We start from the raw sequence: 19,365 nt of genomic DNA, 5'->3' as shown, positions 1-19,365 counted from the left end.
TTGCAAACTGTCCATTGCATTATTGATTTGCTGGATCTACCACCAAATAATAAAATATGCAAACTCTTGATCAAAATTGATTTTCTGAATCTTACCACCAAATAGTAAAGGTTGACGTGACGATTTGCAAACTCTTCATTAGAATATTTTTTTAGGATAAAACTTTGGACGCGCTGGCGACGATTCGGCCGACAGAAGGCGTGAGCGTGGACGTGCGTAAGTGGTTGGCGGGTGACTTGGCGCACTCTTATGCCGCCTGGCGCCACAGAATGCCCGCCAAGCCAGCTGACGAGCCGGCTAAGGCTCAGCCCGAGAACAAGCCTACCAAGGTAAACTTATATTGATCATTATATAAAATCTCACTAAAATCAAAATCGTCAAATAAAAGAAGTTAATTAATCTTATTAGAAATTTCTTTCACTTTTCAACCTTATCCTCAGAATTAGATTTTGACTGTTAGTTTTCTAGTTATTGAAGCTTTCCAAAATCAATATATCTTGATAACCAAGGTCGATATAAGAAAAATTTACTGGTCATTTTTTGTTTCAAATTTCGTGTGGAATATATGGTCTTCGTTTATTAATCCTTTCGTGGTTCATCTTGTATTATCAGAATCCAGATGAACCCATGAACGTAGAATTGAATGTTTTTCTCAGCTAAACAATATAGTGAGGTCTGCATTATAATGGCAGTATTTGATTAACATTGGAGTAATTCGATTTAACATTGACTATCATTCAACAAAGCAGATAGCGCTATCCTTTTCCAGCTCCGCAACGTTGCTGGATTGTTTTCTAATAATGTAGAAATGTAATTGAACAAAATATTGCATTTCAATCATGTAAATTTATAATTTAATAATTAAAAATGTATTTTCTTGACGAATAAAATACAAATGGTTATTTTAAACAAGAAAGAACAGTCCAGATTTTCTCCAGATATACGGGTATCAGCTATATTCTATAGAAGGCAGTGGCAAGGTAGGGAATCGGCAATACTGTTCCCTGTCTTTCTCCACCGTCATTATTACGTGGACCTTACTTTAGTTATAATCTGATTCTTATCTCTATGTAAGTGATTTTATAGTCTGAAAACATTTGTTATGTATGTATTTCTGTGCACTGGATTTTATAATAAACAATAATTATTGAATTCAAATTATTAATGTATCCATGCAATAATTCGCATTTTGTTGGTTGGTTTTCAGGAGGAAGTGCGCGCGAAATACCTGATGGAGAAGTACGGGCAGCGGTGGCGCGAACGCAGCACACTTCAGAACACCCTGGTGCCACTGCGTCTAGTCGACTCGGCCTGGCTCAAACAGGTGCTCTTCAATCCGAGCTCACGACTCGCGCGACAAGTCGCCTGCAACATGCTCGAGAGTCTCTGCCAAGTGCCTGCGCGCAAACGCGAGGTCAGTCATTTGCTCTTAAAAAGATCCATTCATGAAAAATCCATCGGTGGCATGCCAATTGACCGAAAACTACTTTTTCCCCATTCGACAGAATTAATAAAATATTGAAACTGGAACTTTCTCATTCAGCCGAATCCCAAATGACTGAAAACTTTTAAGAATTCTCCCAATCGACAGAAAACGTTGTTTGTCGCATTGAGCCGAAAGTGTTGATAGTCCTAACTGACCGAAAAGTAATAGGTTTCCCATCTGACCGAAAGTGATAGAATTCCCAAACGACCGAAAATTTCTCTAGTTTGTCGCAAATGATCGAAAGCGTTCGGTCAAATGAGAAAATTAATTTTTCGACTGGATGGGAATCCTATCACTTTCGGTCGTTTGGGATTCGGTCGATTGGGAACACACGGATTCATCAATGTAGAGATTCAATCAATCAATCAATCAATCATATTTTATTCAACAAATGTACAGATACATTGAATAACGTCATACATAATAAAATAACAAAACAGTCAATAACAAATTCATCACAATCAAATATGTAAAAATTCTTCAAATGAATATAAGGACAATCCTATCAGATATTTCTTCAGCTTGGCTCTAAAGATTGTCAACTCCTCTATGGATTTTAAATTTCGGGGCAGCATGTTAAAATATTTCTCTCCCATGAAAGCCGTCTTCATTTTGAAAAATTCTAAATTATGTCTCTGTACTATTCTTTCGGATCTAGTATTATATCTATGTGAAATACTACTTCTCTTTTCTAAATCAGTGAATTTTTTAAAGTACATTATTACATCAAAAACATATTGCCCATAGACTGTCAATATGCCTAGCTGAAAAAATATTTGTTTCACCGAGTCCCTCCTTTTTATGTTCATGATAATTCTCAGCTCTCTTTTCTGCTGAACTAATATTTTGTCCAAGTTTTTTTCGATGTGCAGCCATAGATACACAGGCCGTAAGCTATATTGGAATGAACCAATGCGTAGTAAATTGCTTTCAGAGCATTCAGCCCACACACATTGGTCATACGCCTAAGAGCAAACAGGCCTGGTGATATTTTCTTCAGCACATGATTGACATGCTTGTTCCAAGACAAATGTTCATCAATAACCAACCTAGGAATTTTGTGCTAGATGAATGCTCTAAAATGTTATCATCTAATATAATGTTTGGACTTGAAACACTTCTGCACTGCCTAGTTGAGAAAGGGACTACAACTGACTTATTGGGATTTAGGAGGAGATTTCGGCTGTTCAGAAATTTATTGATTGCTGTTAGACCCTGGGCTGATGATTTCTCCACATCCTGTACTGTCTTACCCGTAAAAATAATGTTGGCATCGTCCGCATAAAGACAAACAGATGCCTGTCCTCGGATCACCTCAGGCAACCCCTTAATGTAACATAGAAACAGTAAAGGGCCTAAAATTGAACCTTGCGGGACGCCGTAATGGAGACTATTGAGCTCAGAGCGATACTTCATTTTATAGTTAATTGAAGAGGTTACATCAATCCTCTCCAATTCCACATATTGTTGTCTTCCCTTCAAGTAGGATGAGAACCAGGACAGCTCTTTCCACAGCACTCCCATGCCCTTGAGTGACTCTAATAAAGCATCATGATCGACACTGTCAAATGCACGTGTCAAATCCAGAAAAGTACCCATTACCTTATCACCCCTATCCACCGCATCTATAATCGACCCAACAAAATCTACTCCTGCTGAGATAGTCGATCTGTTAGATCGAAACCCATGCTGCTCACTGTCCAGTATGTTGTTGGACTCTAGATACTTTACCAACTGGTCATACACCACCCTTTCCAATATTTTTGAAAATACTGATAAGACAGAAACTGGTCTAAAGCACTCAGGACTTTTGGCATTCCCCTTCTTAAATATCGGTATGACTCTGGCTATTTTTAAAGACTTTGGGAAATAGCCCGATATCAGTGAAGAGTTAATTACATGAGTCAACGGCTTAATAATTGTGGGTAGAACTTTTTTTATTATCGCCATTGGAATGTCATCAGGTCCAGAAGAGAATTTACTTTCAAAAGTCATTATAATTTTTGCTAATTCATGTGATGAAATCTGTATGAATCTGAATCTTGAGGAGAAATGATTATTATTTTGTATATTGAGTGTACTTAACAGACTAGAGCTGTTTGGAATATTTGGTACTACAAGGGTTTCAACTGCCCTTGTAAAAAAAGTTATTGAAAACATTACATATGTTGTAGGGGTCGGTTACAAGATCTCCTTCATTCAGAATACTACTAATATTAGAAAAATTAGTTGTGTTTTTGCCAACCTCAGCATTAATCATACTCCAAGTTACTTTACTTTTATTACTGGCTTCTGTGATTTTTTTATCGAAAAATCTCTGTTTATTTACGTTAATGTGTCTCAGAGCATTTTTCTTATTAATAATTTGAAGTTTAACATCCTCGCTCTTAGTAATTCTATATTCTGTCTCAAGTTTGACCAGTTCATCTCTTCTGTCTACAACATCAGTACATGACACTCCTTTATGACATTTCACATCTCTGAAGCCTTTTGGGAAATTAATATCAAAAAAGTATTTAAAAATAGAAATAAAAGTATCATATTTCTCATTCACTACCGATTGGTAAACCTCTATCCAATTACGTTCCTGTAAATCTCTTATAAGAATTTTCAAATTGCAATCATCAAACTTACGGCTAAGTTTTCTTGATTTTTTATTTTTTGGTCTGTTGATATTCCTAATTTCAAATAGCCTTTTGTAAATAGCATTTTGTAAATGATTACAAAAATCATTCGTATGAAAATTCATTCATACAAAGATTCTTCATATTTTCAGCTGATTCTTCAGTTGTTTTTCGTTCGAAGCCTTTCGTGTGTATGCATTTTTCGATCGAATACACACACGTTCAACACACTTCACCTGTCGTTAGTGGCCACCCTAAGTGGACAAACACTTGATATGAAGGGGGGCAGTTTTGGGCATGAACCTTTAATTATGTGTAGAGTGAGGTCCACCTTATAATAATGTAAATGGAGAAAGATAGGAGACAAGCGTCGCAGAATTTCTGCCTTGCCACTGCCTTCTATGGAATATAACTAATACCGATATAATATCTGTTCATTCTTGTTTAAAATTATCAATAATATATTTTATTCGCCATTAACATTATATTTCCATCGATTAATCAATGCATTTTTATAATTTAGATTACATATTTTGCCAATTATTTATATTTCTAAATTGTTGAAAAACTGTCTGACAATTTTGCGGAACAAGATAGTGGATATCTGCTTTGTTGAATGATAGACAAGGATAGCAACACTATTTCTAATCAAATACTGCAATTATAAAGTGGACCACACTATAGAGGAGATTTTGTCTTTTGCATGATGCTTGTACCTGGTATCCCTAAATTTCAATTAATCATGGTATTATTCAATAGTTGCGTTTATTCTGTCGTTTGCATGATACTTCGACCTGATATTCCTCAATTCTAAATAATCATGGAAGTATTCAAAATTTGTGTTTATTTGAAATTGTAAACTATTATTTTGAAAGTGTTTATTGAGTGATGTGACTTGCGCAGATGCTGGATCTGCTGACCGGATTCCTGGGCGAGCTGGGGAAAGCTGGCGAGAGTGCGGCCGAGTTTCTGTCGCTCTACCAGAACCTGGTGCAGCAGTCGCCCTGGAAGCAGTACTTGGCATTGCGCGGTGTGCTCCCCCACTTGGCCGACCTGCTCACTCGCGAGATACAGGCATTGCATGTGTTGGAAGAGACATCGCTAACTTCTGATTTGGTCCAAGGTCAGTGATTGATTGAGATAAAGACGAAATATCAAAGTACGCTTTTCATATTGTAATAAATTATAGAATAGTATTAAAGGTCGCATATGTACTGTCCACCGCTCGTAACTTGGCCTCTGGAAGGAATGCAGTCGATCTAGTTTTAGGCGTGACATATGGCACTGGAGAGCCAGGTAGCGAGTACACAAACGCTGTGGTCTATTTGCCTTCGCCAAATGTAATTGAGCAATTTCCATCCCACCAAATTTGTAATTTAACCAGCTATCTATAAGTAAAATTACATCCTAACGTTTTTAGTCGTTACATAAAATAATAGAGTTTAAGATTCAAATTCAACTTTCAACTCAGAATTCACACTTCGAATCACTTCCCTACCTTCACTGTGTACAACTTTGTTCTTTTTGCGAGAAGTTTCCCCAGTCTGTGACCTTGTAAAAATGCTAGTTCTACGGAGGCTATTCAACAATATCACTATAACTATTTTAAAACTAATTTAATAAATCGCTATAACTATTTTAAAACGGCTACTAACTTAATGAAAAAATAACACAACATTTCGACGTTTACTCCGGTCAGCTGCGGAAACAAAACTGAAAGCTGAATGGTGAATAGCTTTATTAGTGAGCACGGTTTGTAGTCACACTACCGAGTCATCAACAACATTGCGCCACTCGCTCATTTCCCCCCTACGCCTCAGACCTCAGAAGCCAAGTTACGAGCGGTGCTCTTATGTACCTGTGATATTTTATTTTAATAAAAGTGGTAGCCCTATATAACAAATTGAGTGATTGATGTATACTAAACGAAAAATAGAACACTCATCATGGAGTGTACTCTTAATCATGAAACATTCTGATCATTCCATTCTAGGCTTAGACAAATTTGGATTCTTCATTTAATGTATTCTGTATTCTGGCCCATCCTGTTGGGCCAATGATCCATTACAGTTGATAAAATTCAAAATAATTTATTATTGAAAATATTTGAAAAATTTAGGACGTCAAAATCACATAAATCATTACAAAATATAGAATAAAAGTATATACAGTATAGTTTGTGGGAAAGGTCACTTCAACCATCCATTGCAGTATAGTTTGTTGGAAAGGTTTTAAAGCTTGGAGATTCTTGTTCTCAAACTTCAGTTGTGAATCTAATTCATTCTATCTTACAGCGTTGATGTTTTGTAAATATTTCTGAAAGTTTCTTTTTATCAAATCTTCTTACAGTTTATGTTTTGTAAAATAATTCATAAAATGGCTCAACCTTTTTTACATTTCCAGTTACCATAGGCCTACTCTAGAAAGAATTGAGTATACAAAATCCTTCTATCTAGATTGAATTCTCATCTTAGCTCTCATGTTCAGTTCTATGGATGATTGGTTTCTATTGAATTTTTCAATGTCAGTATATTCTTTGTACTGTATTTCCCAATTGTTTTCTTCTATTGCTATATTCATGTCTCTTCTTTACAATTTTATGTAATAAATTTCAATTCCTATATCATTTGATGAATTATTGACGGTTGAGGATGGAAAAGTTGTTTTCAGAAGACCATTTCTATAGTATGATGATACGTTTTATTTCAACATAGTTTATTTAATGTTTAAATAAGTAAATGTGTATTTTGATATTGCAGGCTATGCATTGAAGATGCTGACTGAGCTGATGGCTTCATTCCTGGAGCAGGAGAGCATCAAGCAACAGTACAAGGGCAGACTGGTGGGTGCAGTGCTCAATGGATATCTGTCCTTGCGACGTCTGGTCGTCCAGCGCACCCGACTCATCGATGAGACGCAGGAGAAACTGCTCGAGCTGCTCGAAGAAATGACTTCAGGTGTGTTTTATGACTTCATCTGTAGTTTGAAATTACTTCAAGTGTGTATTACCGTATTAATCAATCATTTAATATAACTTCCAGAAAAGTACAACAGACTTAAGCCTATGGATTATGACTTGATCTGTAGTTTGAAATTACTTCAGGTGTGTTTTTATGTAGTGTAATTGCTACAGCAGTCGCCGAAATTAAATTTGGTTCATTCAATTGAAAAAGGGATACGATAGAAAAATATTTGATTCATTCAACACAGCTTACTATAATTCAACACAAGCACACAGTTGAAGGTCGTCAAGTTGAAAATACAGTCCACTGAATTTATGGTTTACACAATATTCTACTATAAGCTAAGATAGTCATGGTTCATGCTATTTATAATTATTTATTCAGAATATGAATAACACAGTAACATTGATATATTTTAAGGAAATATTGGCCAATTAAGATACTTTAGTTAAATTATCAATTGACTCCTAAAAATATGAACTGTGATTTGATGTGAAAAACGTGTCTAATTACTAAATTTATTTTCTTTAGTGTTAAGATTTGTACTGAGAATTAACCAGGAATACGCTTAAATAGAAGAATTTCATAAGGAACTTTACTTGAGAGCCAAATTTAATGTAGACTATTCAATGTAACAATTGATACCAATCCCATTTTCATTTCAAAACCTGCAAATAACATTCAAATCTCTCTATTTACAAAACTTAAAAGTGACTATCTTCTATTTAAATTGAACTTTCTGTATGCAGGTCTACATCTCACTTGATCGAGTAACTTGATCATTATCACACAATTATTTTTATCACAAATGAACGTCGTCCTACACGTAGAAATTGAGATTTTTCCCTATCCCTTATTCATTTTATTTTACATATACTATTTTTTAATACATTGAGTTATAAAATATTTATCATATTTTGATATTTTGCAGGTACTGAAGCTGAAACCAAAGAATTCATGGCAATTTGCATTGAGACTGTGGAGAAATGTAGTCCTGATGATGTTAGAACTCCTGTATTTGTATTCGAACGTTTGTGCTCCATTATCTATCCGGAGGACAATGATGTCGGAGAGTTCTATCTTTCTCTGGAGAAAGATTCTCAACAAGAAGACTTCTTACAAGTACGTTAATTATTTCAATTACCATTCATCCATCTACAATTCCTAGTATGTATTTATCCATTCTGTAATGATAGCCGATTATTTTCCATGAATTTTTACAGTCCGAGAGAGACCCTAATGTTTGAATAATCGAAAGTGTCGACGACGGTTAGAATTCCAATAAGAAACCTGTAATTTATATTACTCTTTTAATAGAATAAACTCTTTATATGGTTGTTTTTTTTTATTCAAATGGTCAAATTGGTTGCCGAATGCTTTTAATTGGATAAGAGCTTATTATAATAACACTTAACTTTGTCAATAATTATTGTCATTCATCAAACTTCATCCAATGACTTATGATTTTGTGATTGACTCATTTGGAATCAATTGAAAGTTGATAGATATCTACAGTTTTTAACCCCTTATCATTAAATTGGATTTACTTGGAACTTATTGACTCATTTATGAAACTTGAACGAAATCTACAGTTTTCCTCCTCATATCACTTAATCTAGTGTGTGATCACATTGGATGCGTGACCAAGCTCGCAGATGAGAAACAAAATCTGGAAAGAGCAATAGGAATGATTACAACTCATGCACTTTATTTATTTATTCACAATGCAAATGACACTAATGTAATAGCATTGGAAGATAAAATAATAAATAGTCCTTGTGCTATTTTTCTCCCAAATTTATAGGTGACAATGCCCAAGATAAGGTTAGAATTTCACGTGTACAATTCGTATAAAATTGCTGGTGCGTTCAGTGTGAGCAGCTACATGCAAGTCACAACGTTTTTTAATGGGACTTACAAATTTTGTTTTTTGGCTCGTGCATGATTCGAGTTGCACGTGCACTTAATATATGCATTCAATGCGATCACACCCTAAGATTTAATTGAAACCCATTGACCCATTTATATTACTTGAAACTTGAATGAAATCTACAGTTATTTTTTATTCTGTCAATTCAGCAAACAGCAAACAAAAATACACATTATTATTTTGTTGGCAGGGTCGTATGTTGGGCAACCCGTACAGCTGCAATGAGCCTGGTCTCGGTCCGAAGATGCGCGATGTGAAGAACAAAATCTGTCAGGACTGTGAACTGGTCGCTTTGCTGGAAGACGACAATGGCATGGAACTCCTTGTCAACAACAAAATTATATCTCTCGATCTGCCTGTCAAAGAGGTAAGTAACCTAAGGCCATTCTATTCAACGATAATCAAGTTACATGAGATTTTGAGCTTGTACGGATAACTTTGCTAAATACTCAATAAATAAACAACATTTTAAGCAAGGTTTATTGAGCTCTTTCAGTGATGACGAAGGACAGACAGGACTTCTAAACATTGCATGGTATGTGTTATGTAAGCACTCTGCTCGACTATCGATTTTACTGACAATTTGATATCGATTATTGGTTATATCGACTATTCTACAAAGATTTCGAATTTGAATCAATATTATGTTGTTGAACTTGATTGCTTGCATTTTTAAACGTTTCATATATCTTAATTCGCGGTCTTTTGGATGCCATCAAGCTATTCATTTAATCTCTTGCTCTTTAGTATGAGTACTGTTTATGATGGAGTACTGTTTTAATGTTCCAGGTGTACAAGAAGATTTGGGTGCAGGAAGGGGGCGAAGGGGATGCCATGAGAGTAGTTTACAGAATGCGAGGTCTGCTGGGTGATGCAACTGAAGAATTTGTCGAGACTTTACATGCCAAGTCTGAACAGAAAGTGAACAACGAGGAGGTTTACAAAATGGCTAACGTTATGGCTGAATGCGGTGGCTTACAGGTATGGAGCCATTTTGGCTAAATCACGCTGTAAACAATCTCTCTTTAAATGAATTTCAAATTTGAGAAAAGTTCAACCATAGAGATAGCATAAGAAGATATCCCATGATATAGGGCGTTAATGTTAAAATTTACACTGTTAACTGAAGCCGATAGTCATAGTCTAATAGATTTTATTTTGTAAAGCTATGTGATGCTGATAGTCTCACATACTGCGCCGTTCTTACACTCAACCGGCTAAAACAGTAATAATAGAAGGTAGTCGACAATCGCTTGAGTTGATGAAAAATTGGCTTGAAATTTGAAACATAAACTATCTATGAAATATCTTCTCTCAATGGTTTAACTGAGATCACCGTTCAGAAGATGAGATATAATTATATCTTCTTAGGCTGTCTTTTCTCTACGGTTCAACTGAGATAACCTTTCAATTAAACGAGTTTCGGAATTGATCGATTTATCAAATCAAATTTTTTCTACGTACACAAAAATTTTCATAAATAAAGTGTGTGACTTAGTGGATCAACAACAAATCAAAAACCAAAAACAAAATATTAAGCGTAATGAATAGTCGCTGATACAATTAATTTAAAAATTGAAATTTTTTATTAGCAGAAATAAAAAAAAACATCTTAGAAGGACATAATAAAAACAAAACAAATTTGACAACATAGGAAAATACTATTACAAAATAAAATTAATATTAATAAAAGAAAAACATCCTGAGGCACGTGGGGGGTGGAGTATCAGTTTCATTTACTTATTTTTTCCGTTCATATTGTTCCTTATAAAATGTCACGCTAGTGACAAAAGAAGTTCAATTTCAAACAGGAAGTTGAAATAACTTCGAAGGACTATTTAGAATACAGGCCTAAGTTGATGATAAAATGCTTTCAACCAAAATGTGGTTTTCTTTTTGTAAAGTATACTCTTTTTGTAAAGTATACTCCATTAATTTATTGTACAGGTGTCCCAAAAGTGCCAAGTGCCAGAGTATCTCAAAAGTAAAGTGCCAATCTTCGGGAATAGGTTTTTTGGGTCAAAATAAAGAAAGAGAAAATGTGGATTTTTTTCCCTAAAACGCTTCGTTTACGAGATATTCGACATTTTGTATTTTTTACAAAATAATGTTTATCTTCAAAGTTTTCCGACCGATCGCTATAAAACCGAATTGGTAGGTATGTTCAAATAAGAGAGATGAACTGTAGAAAAAATATTCAACTTTGTCCAATTCGAAAATTCAAAATGGCGGCCATTTTAAACTTCCAATCCAAAATTGCGGGAGAACGGTGATAGATAGAGAAATTTACCAACAACAAATATTTTAGGAAATTTTATTTACAATCAGTCAACACCAAAAAATCACAAAAAAATTAGAATCGGACAAAGCATAACAGAGATACAATGAAATGTGTGTTACGAGGCAGCAAAAAATGAGTAAATCACAGTAAGCTATTAGAAAAAAAATAATACAAAATTGAATTCTAACACTAGACAGCTTTTCGAAAGTTACAACAATTACAACAAATTTTCCACATGTCCTCCATCCATTTATATGACACTATCCATCCTCTTTCTCATCGACTCCACACAGAGGATGATTTAGCTCTTATTAGTGATGATGGTGTTACTGTAACTCAAAATTAAGAGGGAGTTGTATTACCGGTCCATGGTAGGCCTATCAATACCAATACGGCCTCCCTGACCAAAGTGATGTTTCTGAGGCAACAGTAGCAACGACCAGTGGTGATAATGCGGATTTCCATGAATCAAGTAGTGAATCGTCTAGTTCCACTGAACTTTTTCCAGCATTAAATTTTCAAATTTGGGGCTCATCAGATGATTCTACAAGCTCTCATGATTCTATTGGTGGTGAATTTGAATTATAATATACCGGTACCAGTACCTAATGTTTTGGAACATTCAACTTCTTTTGTTGAGATGTCAACGTTTCTTCAAAAGTGGGAAGTTGAATCGAACATCAATTTTAATGCAATGGACAAACTTTTACAGGGCCTTAAAAAGCATGCTTGTTTTTCATCTCTTTCAAGTTGTGATAGAATATTGCTTAAAACACCATCCCAGTTATTAAAAGTAGTTGTAGAACCAGGAGAATACTTTCATATTGTAGTTGAGAAACAACTTTGTAAATTAATCTTTAATTTAACCAAACCGTCACTGATAACTTGTCTCAAACTCCTTGCTAATATTGATGGACTTCGTCTCAATTTTATTAATATCCCTGAACTGAAAGGGACAGTTGTTCCCATTGTACTTTACTGTGGTAAAGAAAAACCATATGATGTAATTAAGTTTTTAATGCCATTTATAGAAGAAATGAAAAATATTGTAGAAAATGGCCTGTCAACTGATCCGAGCATGCCCAACATAGAAGTGCAGTGTCCCTAGAAGGCTATTGTTTTGATGCTCCAGCATAAAGCTTCATAATGGGTGTTGTTGGTCATAATGGCTTTTACTCTTGCACCAAGTGTAAAATCAAAAGGTGTAACTGTTGAAGAGACACGTGTATTTTTAGAATACAACTACAGTAAGAGAACTCATGAAGAATTCAACCTCCAATCTGACAAGAGCTATCAGCGTGAAAATACTCCTCTAGGATTAATCCCAGGTGTTAATTTTGTCACATGTTTTGTATTAGATTATATGCATTTAATTTGCCTTGGAGTCAATAGAACATTAATTTTTGTGTGGAACAATGGAATAAAAAAGGCAAAAGCTTCAAGGCTGTCGAGAACCAGCAGGCTTTTAATATCTGGAGAAATCCTTAGCTCCGAAAACATATGCCTTCAGAATTTGTGCGTAAACCAAGGGAATTAAATCATATTATGCGTTGGAAACATGCTACTGAATTGAGATACTTCTTGTTGTACATAGGACCTGTTGTTTTGAAAAATAGTATGGACGATGAGAAGTATTTGAACTATATTGAATTACACGTCTCAACCACTATTTTATTAAACTCAAAACTTTGCAAGCAAGAAAACATGCGTGAATATTGTGGGAAACTCTTGACACATTTCGTTCAATCTGTAGCTGCAATTATGGGAATCATAATTTCCATGGATTGACTCATATTGTTGATGACGCTGATCATTTCATGAACATCATAGAAGAGTTTTCCTTGAATGACATTTCAGCATTTCGTTTTGAAAATTATCTTCAGAAGATGAAAAGTTTGATCCGAGGCCGTAACAAACCCCTTGAACAAATAGGAAAGATGTTGGCCGAGAGAGATTTTCCATGGAATCAGGCTTTAATGAAAGAAAAAATGCTGACAAGGTGACATTTCCCCAAAAATCTAGTCACTTGAAAGGTCCATTACTGGCTTTTTGCTCAGATCCACAGTACAGTACAGTACAGCCCTACCTCCACAAAGCTATGTGACAGGTACTGTGGTACAGATGATGGTGACATTATTGAAATACATACATTAAATGTGTGGAGTCGATGAGAAAGAGGATGGATAGTGTCATAGAAATGGATGGAGGACATGTGGAAAATTCGTTGTAACTTTCGAAAAACTGTCTAGTGTTAGAATTCAATTTTGTTTTTAATTATTTTTTTCTAATAGCTTATTGTGATGTACTCATGTTTTGCTGCCACGTAACACATATTTTATTGTAGCTCTGTTATGCTTTGTCCGATTCTCATTTTTTGGTGTTGACTGATTGTGAATAAAGTTTCCTAAAAAATTGTTCTTGGTAAATTTCTCTATCACCGTTCTCCCGCAATTTTTGATTGAACTTTTAAAACCGCCATTTTGAATTTTTGAATTGGGCAAAGATGAATATTTTTCTACAAATCAACTCTCTTATTTGAACATACCTACCTATTTTTGTAGCGATCGGTTGGAAAACGTTGAAGATAAAAATTATTAAAAAAAAAAATACAAAATGGCGAATATCTCGTAAATGAAGCGTTTTAGGAAAAAATATTATTATACATTTTCTCTTCATTTTGACCCATAGAATATATTCCCGAAGTTTAGCACTTAACTTTTGGGACACTCTGTATAAGTATGATGAATTGTTTGAAACACTAGGGGCCGGTTTCCGAGCTCGGGATCTATAAGTTCTGGACTTTAGTTCTTGAGTCCAGGACTTTAAGAAATAATCATGTGAGAAATTCTCAATATTCTATGTTGTATTGTTGGCATTATAGCACCAGCTGATTGAAGCGGCTAATTCAAATGAGCATGCTCTCCAAACTATTTTGTACAAATAATTTGTGAAAATACGTTTCGATTTCTTTATAGGCCTATTCAAAGCAAAACCTAACCTTTTGAAGCATGAATGATAGTCCAGTCAATATAGACATAAAAAAGGGGATGTGCATGCAATTTATAATGTAGTTCTAATTTTTTAATGTTTTATTTAGGTACATAAGAGAAGTCCAGAACCAATTTCTTCATGCAGAATTTCCTTGTGCTAGATACAGAGTGGCCCAAAAACCTCGTACTTTCGGCTCATTTTCCAGTTTTTAGCTATTTCTGCCAAATCTCGTAATCGGACAGAAAAATGCTCTCGCCTTTTTTTAGATTATAAAATTCTGAATAAAATTAGATCATTCGGAACTCTCTATCTCCAATGACTACTGAGCTATGATTTTTCAAAAATGAAAGAAATTTGAAGAAAAAATCAATTTTAATGAATTTTAGTTTTTGATCAACAATATCTTCCGATTGTTACCATTTAGATGTATAATTAAAAATCCGTCTGGGCGATCAGGGCGATCCGTAGAGCGCTCTGTCTCATTTAGATTTCCAGGTACACCTGACAACAATGCTCCTTGTATTGTGAAAAACACCTAATGTTTAGCTTCAACCATCATCACCAACTACATTGTCCTCACATTGATATTCCGCACACTGACATAAGCTCATGATATTATGTTCTATGAGAATGACTCGTTAGATGCACTTCATTTCAGTATTTCCTAATGGAGAGGCGCGCTCCAAACACTTTGGACACAATGCTCAGATTTTATCGTACTACACTTCATTCTTCTCGGCTCGTCAAGGCGGTCCAAAATCATGCATCATAAGTCAAATTCGGTCGAAAAATAGAAAATTTATTTTTGAGTGTACCTAAGCCGATATTCCAATACACAAAAATGGCCAATTTCTATAAACTCCCGAGTGTAACATGATCTCCAAACTCCAGGGTCTATTTAAATCCTCGACTACGTTAACGCTCTGACCCGGAAAGCCAATTTTCTGACTCCAGAGTTTAAACCCAGTTAAAGTCTAGAACTCAGCTAAATCCCGGAAACCGGCCCTAGATTATATGACTATTTGTTATAAATTGACTTTTCACACACATCTCATTCAAATCCTCATACGATGTTTTATGATTTTTCTCAATTGCTGTAATTAGATCCTTTCGGCATTTCGTATTAATAAGGATATGATCACATTGGATGCGTATATGTGCAAGTGCACGCGTGTCCATGCATGACCAAGCACGCAGATGATGAACAACATCTGGAAAGAGCAATAGGAACACTCACTTGCTGGTTGCGTTCAGTGTGAGCAGTTACAGACAAGTGACAACGTTGTTCAATTGCTCTTTCCAGATTTTGTTTCTCGGCTCATGCATGATCTAACGTGCACTTGCACATACACGCATTCAATGTGATCATAACCTAATATCAATGCTGACAGTTTAAAATGAATAGTATGGTAGTTTGTTTGTTGCTTACTGTTTGTGTTTCCGGTTGTAGATAATGCTGGATCGTCTGCAGAGGATGCGCGAAATAGTGCGCTCTCGACCACTGCTGCAGGTCATCCTGAAGCTGCTGTGCCTGTGCGTGAAGGTGCAACGCAACCTGGAAGTGTTGGTGCGACCCGAGATGAAGACTGTCTCCACCCTGCTCAACACACTGCAGCTCTGTCTGCAGGCCGACAACAGCTCTCATCTCACTGAGCCACTGCTGGATGTCAGTATAACTTACATTCTTTTTGCATTTATTTTTTTTAAATTTATGTCATCTTACATTTGGAATATTTTTCTACAGATAAATACTATTGTTCCTGTGGTATATTGCTTCCACATTACAGTACAGCCTTGATAATCCGGCTCCCGCTAATCTATGTAACAATGTATTTTGAAACCCATGTTTACTGGACCGTTTTTCTATAAATCGATCTAAGGAAGCCATTCACGAAGTTTTGTCTGTCTATTTCAGAAACACTCTGTATTATAGTAAGTTATTCTTAAACTTTGACCAGCATTACTTATGAATAAATAACGTCAAAAATTTCAATCAAGCACACAGGATCCTTTTGTGGTCTTCTGGAGTGGGAATGAATACCACCAATCAATCATTCTCTTTATTCAAGGCACAATGTTATCCTTGTACATGAATGCGTCACATTTATATTATAGTAGCAGATAATCCGTGATCCAAAAGGGTCCAATTGAAAACTTGACGTACTGAAATTTTGAAGAACTGAAAATCCTATAACCATCCTAGGTAAATTGAATTTATATATACAAAATTTCAAGTTTTTCAGGCCAGTAGTTCAGACGTGATGATGCATGAATTTCCTATCCCGTCCTTATATAATCCAGTTCTTTCCTCTATTAAATTTTAGATAAAGAACAATTGCAGCACACCTCTCCTACTTTCTTCAAGAGTTGAAGAGAAATGCGCTCTTCCGAACCTAGTTCTTTCACAATACCGGGTACAATTGACCCAAACACTTACCATTTAGGTACTTCTGAAACGTTCCATTCAGTTCGGGAAAATGATTCTTATAGTTATATAATGTAATAAAAATTATGTTGGAGGTTCGGTAAGACAAACAACTACTATTGATTCCGATAATAGTATTTATTCTACTGGCGTCTTTAGCCCAAAGTGCAAGAATGATTTTGCATTGAAATTGTATATATCCCATCATTAAAGGTCTTAATACTACATTTACAAAGGAGAAGTGACTCATAAAAACTAACTGGGCCCTTATAACTACTAAATGAATATAATATAAAATAGGTTTCATACCCAGATTTCATACCCCAAACAATTGATGTTTTATTTACCAGCTCTCAAACAAAAAGAAGGATGAGCCATAAAAAACCCTCCAAAAAGACATTCTAACCTCAAAATTGAATAAAATATATTATGACAAATGATTAATTCTTATAATTTTGATTAAGATAAAGTATATTATAATCCATTGTAAATATTTTTATATTAGTTTTTAGGTTTGAGTTTGTAATAAAGAATGAATTAATTTAGTTACATTTCATATATACTCAATATTTGTGCAGTTGCAGTTTATACTTAATGTTTTTGGTTATGTTATATTATAAATATTATTTAGTCCTATTTTAATTTGTTTTAATAAATATTCAATTATAATAACATTGATTACATTATTTCAATTCATTGCACTTAACTTGTAAAGTTATTGAGTGGCGCGCGGTTTGAATGTTCACATTACACAATAATCATTATTTGGAAAACATATAACAAAGAAAGAAAGAAACAACAGTCAAGGTATCGTCAGTTTGTCGGCTCTATGAGAAGAGTTTGGGTTTGATCACATTGAAAGCGTATATGTGCAAGAGCACGTCGAATGATGCATGAGCCAAAAACAAAATTTGAAAAGTGCCATTGAAACACGTTGTGGCTTGCATGTAGCTGCTTATACTGAACGCAACTAGCAAGTGCTCGCTTTCAGTGTGATTGCTCCTATTACTCTTTCCAGATTTAGTTCCTCATCTGCACGCTTGTTAAAGCATAACTAAGCGTGCATACCCTTCAGAGAATTTTATACCGTAGAGGGCTCAATTAACCATTTTATCACACCATTATCCTTGCATTATAAAATATATATTTCATGTTGACTGTTGTTTTGCAGGTGATGGAAACTGTTCTCTCGAAAGCGGCCAGCCAGACTCCGGAAGAGTTTGCTAGTTTCTCGGCGACATTGGGCGGCGCCGAACATGTGCGCTCTCTGCTGGAGCTGACCGCAGCCAAGCTGCATCCGCCCACTCTGCTGCACCACCTCACCAAGGTGCTGGCTGCTCTCACCTATGCCAGTCCACCCAAGATGGCCGTGCTGGTCGACCACTTTCAGCCGCTCGACTTCCACACATTCGATCGCGAGCACTCGCCCGACCACGAACACAAGGTAATATCGATATTTACATATTTAAATATCGATACTAGATACTTATATCGATACTTTTTCTTTTGAATATCACTTCTCTCAGAATTATAGGATGTCGTAATAAGTAAGAATTTTAAATCAATATAATGGGAAGAATGTTTTCGCCACACTGCACAGAAAGCAGCTGTTTTCCAGTCCCTACGTAGATCTGAAAGACCTTGTTTGCAGACGACTCTCGTCTGAGGTAAGAAACAGGTTTCTTTTCCGGTCTAGGCCAGAAAGTGTCCTTTTTCCAGCCGCTTGGAAGTCAGTAGTTAATAAGTTATCCGCTAGATCGGGCGAGTGTTCACTTTCTTCATCAGCTGAAGTTGCCATGTTTCAGTTCGAATCTCTAATCAAACTAATTCAGCATTCGCTTCGCAACCATTTTTATTCAATTATTTATTGTTGATTAGCGCATTCCGAATTTTCAAAAATGCTTGAAGATGACGATGCCTGTGATATTCCAAGTGAAATTTTAAAAGAATCTGAAATCCTGACTGCAAATCTTCTACCACTAAAATCAAGAGATAGGTACGATAACAAGTATTCTTTATTTTGTATTCTTTATTCATTTTGTCAGCAATACCTGTAGTGTGGCGAAAAATATCGTTCGCACCACGGGCAAAAATGTTTTTCCGGCTCTCAATCTTTTCTACTTGAAACCCGATTTCGAGCCGGAAAAATCTCAATTTCTGCTCTAGGTGCGAAATATACTATTCCTTTCTATAGGTGTCTAGATCCTTTTTTCGACCTATAGTCATTTTGTAATCAATGATTATGTTCGTGAATGTCGAGACATTTCGAGCAGAAAACATAAAATTTTTAACATGCTAGAAACATTTTTGTTTCAAAAGATGAGTGGGTGGTGAAAGCGTGAAAGTTGCTCAGAAATAATTGAAATTAATTGTTTAATTGTACTTATGAAATGTAGTCGAAAGAGCGTATTTTGGTCCTTGCGGAATTTAAAGTCATGATTTTTTGTTGTTTTACAGCTGGAATTATTCTGTAACCTGGCTATTGGAATAGACAGGACTGCACTTGGAAATACTCTGAAAGACTACATCATGACCCTGGGTCTAGTTGATCAAGCTCTTGAATATATTCGAGTAAGTGGATTTCTATAATTTATTGTTGAATTAGATTTCTACACTTGTTTTTTGAGTAGCCTACTTCAACATTTTTCAAATAGAAAATTTCTAT

General features: G+C 35.3%; 1 protein-coding gene across 1 annotated transcript in view; it reads left to right on the top strand.

Moving 5' to 3' along the window:
* LOC111048180 (protein purity of essence) overlaps positions 1–19,365 on the top strand; it is a 79,620-nt gene that overhangs the window by 45,953 nt on the left and 14,302 nt on the right. Inside the window, exons 27-36 of the mRNA XM_039431953.1 lie at positions 156–329; positions 1,208–1,414; positions 5,014–5,233; positions 6,870–7,067; positions 8,005–8,195; positions 9,194–9,370; positions 9,793–9,984; positions 15,726–15,941; positions 17,872–18,144; positions 19,158–19,271. Of these exons, the coding sequence (XP_039287887.1) occupies positions 156–329; positions 1,208–1,414; positions 5,014–5,233; positions 6,870–7,067; positions 8,005–8,195; positions 9,194–9,370; positions 9,793–9,984; positions 15,726–15,941; positions 17,872–18,144; positions 19,158–19,271 (1,962 nt within the window). The remainder of the gene's footprint in view (positions 1–155; positions 330–1,207; positions 1,415–5,013; positions 5,234–6,869; positions 7,068–8,004; positions 8,196–9,193; positions 9,371–9,792; positions 9,985–15,725; positions 15,942–17,871; positions 18,145–19,157; positions 19,272–19,365) is intronic.

This window comes from Nilaparvata lugens, chromosome 7 (assembly GCF_014356525.2).
Source record: "Nilaparvata lugens isolate BPH chromosome 7, ASM1435652v1, whole genome shotgun sequence".
NCBI classification, from domain to species: Eukaryota; Metazoa; Arthropoda; class Insecta; order Hemiptera; family Delphacidae; genus Nilaparvata; species Nilaparvata lugens.
Note: the sequence above shows the minus strand (reverse complement) of the source record. Positions and strands in the feature narration are given on the sequence as shown.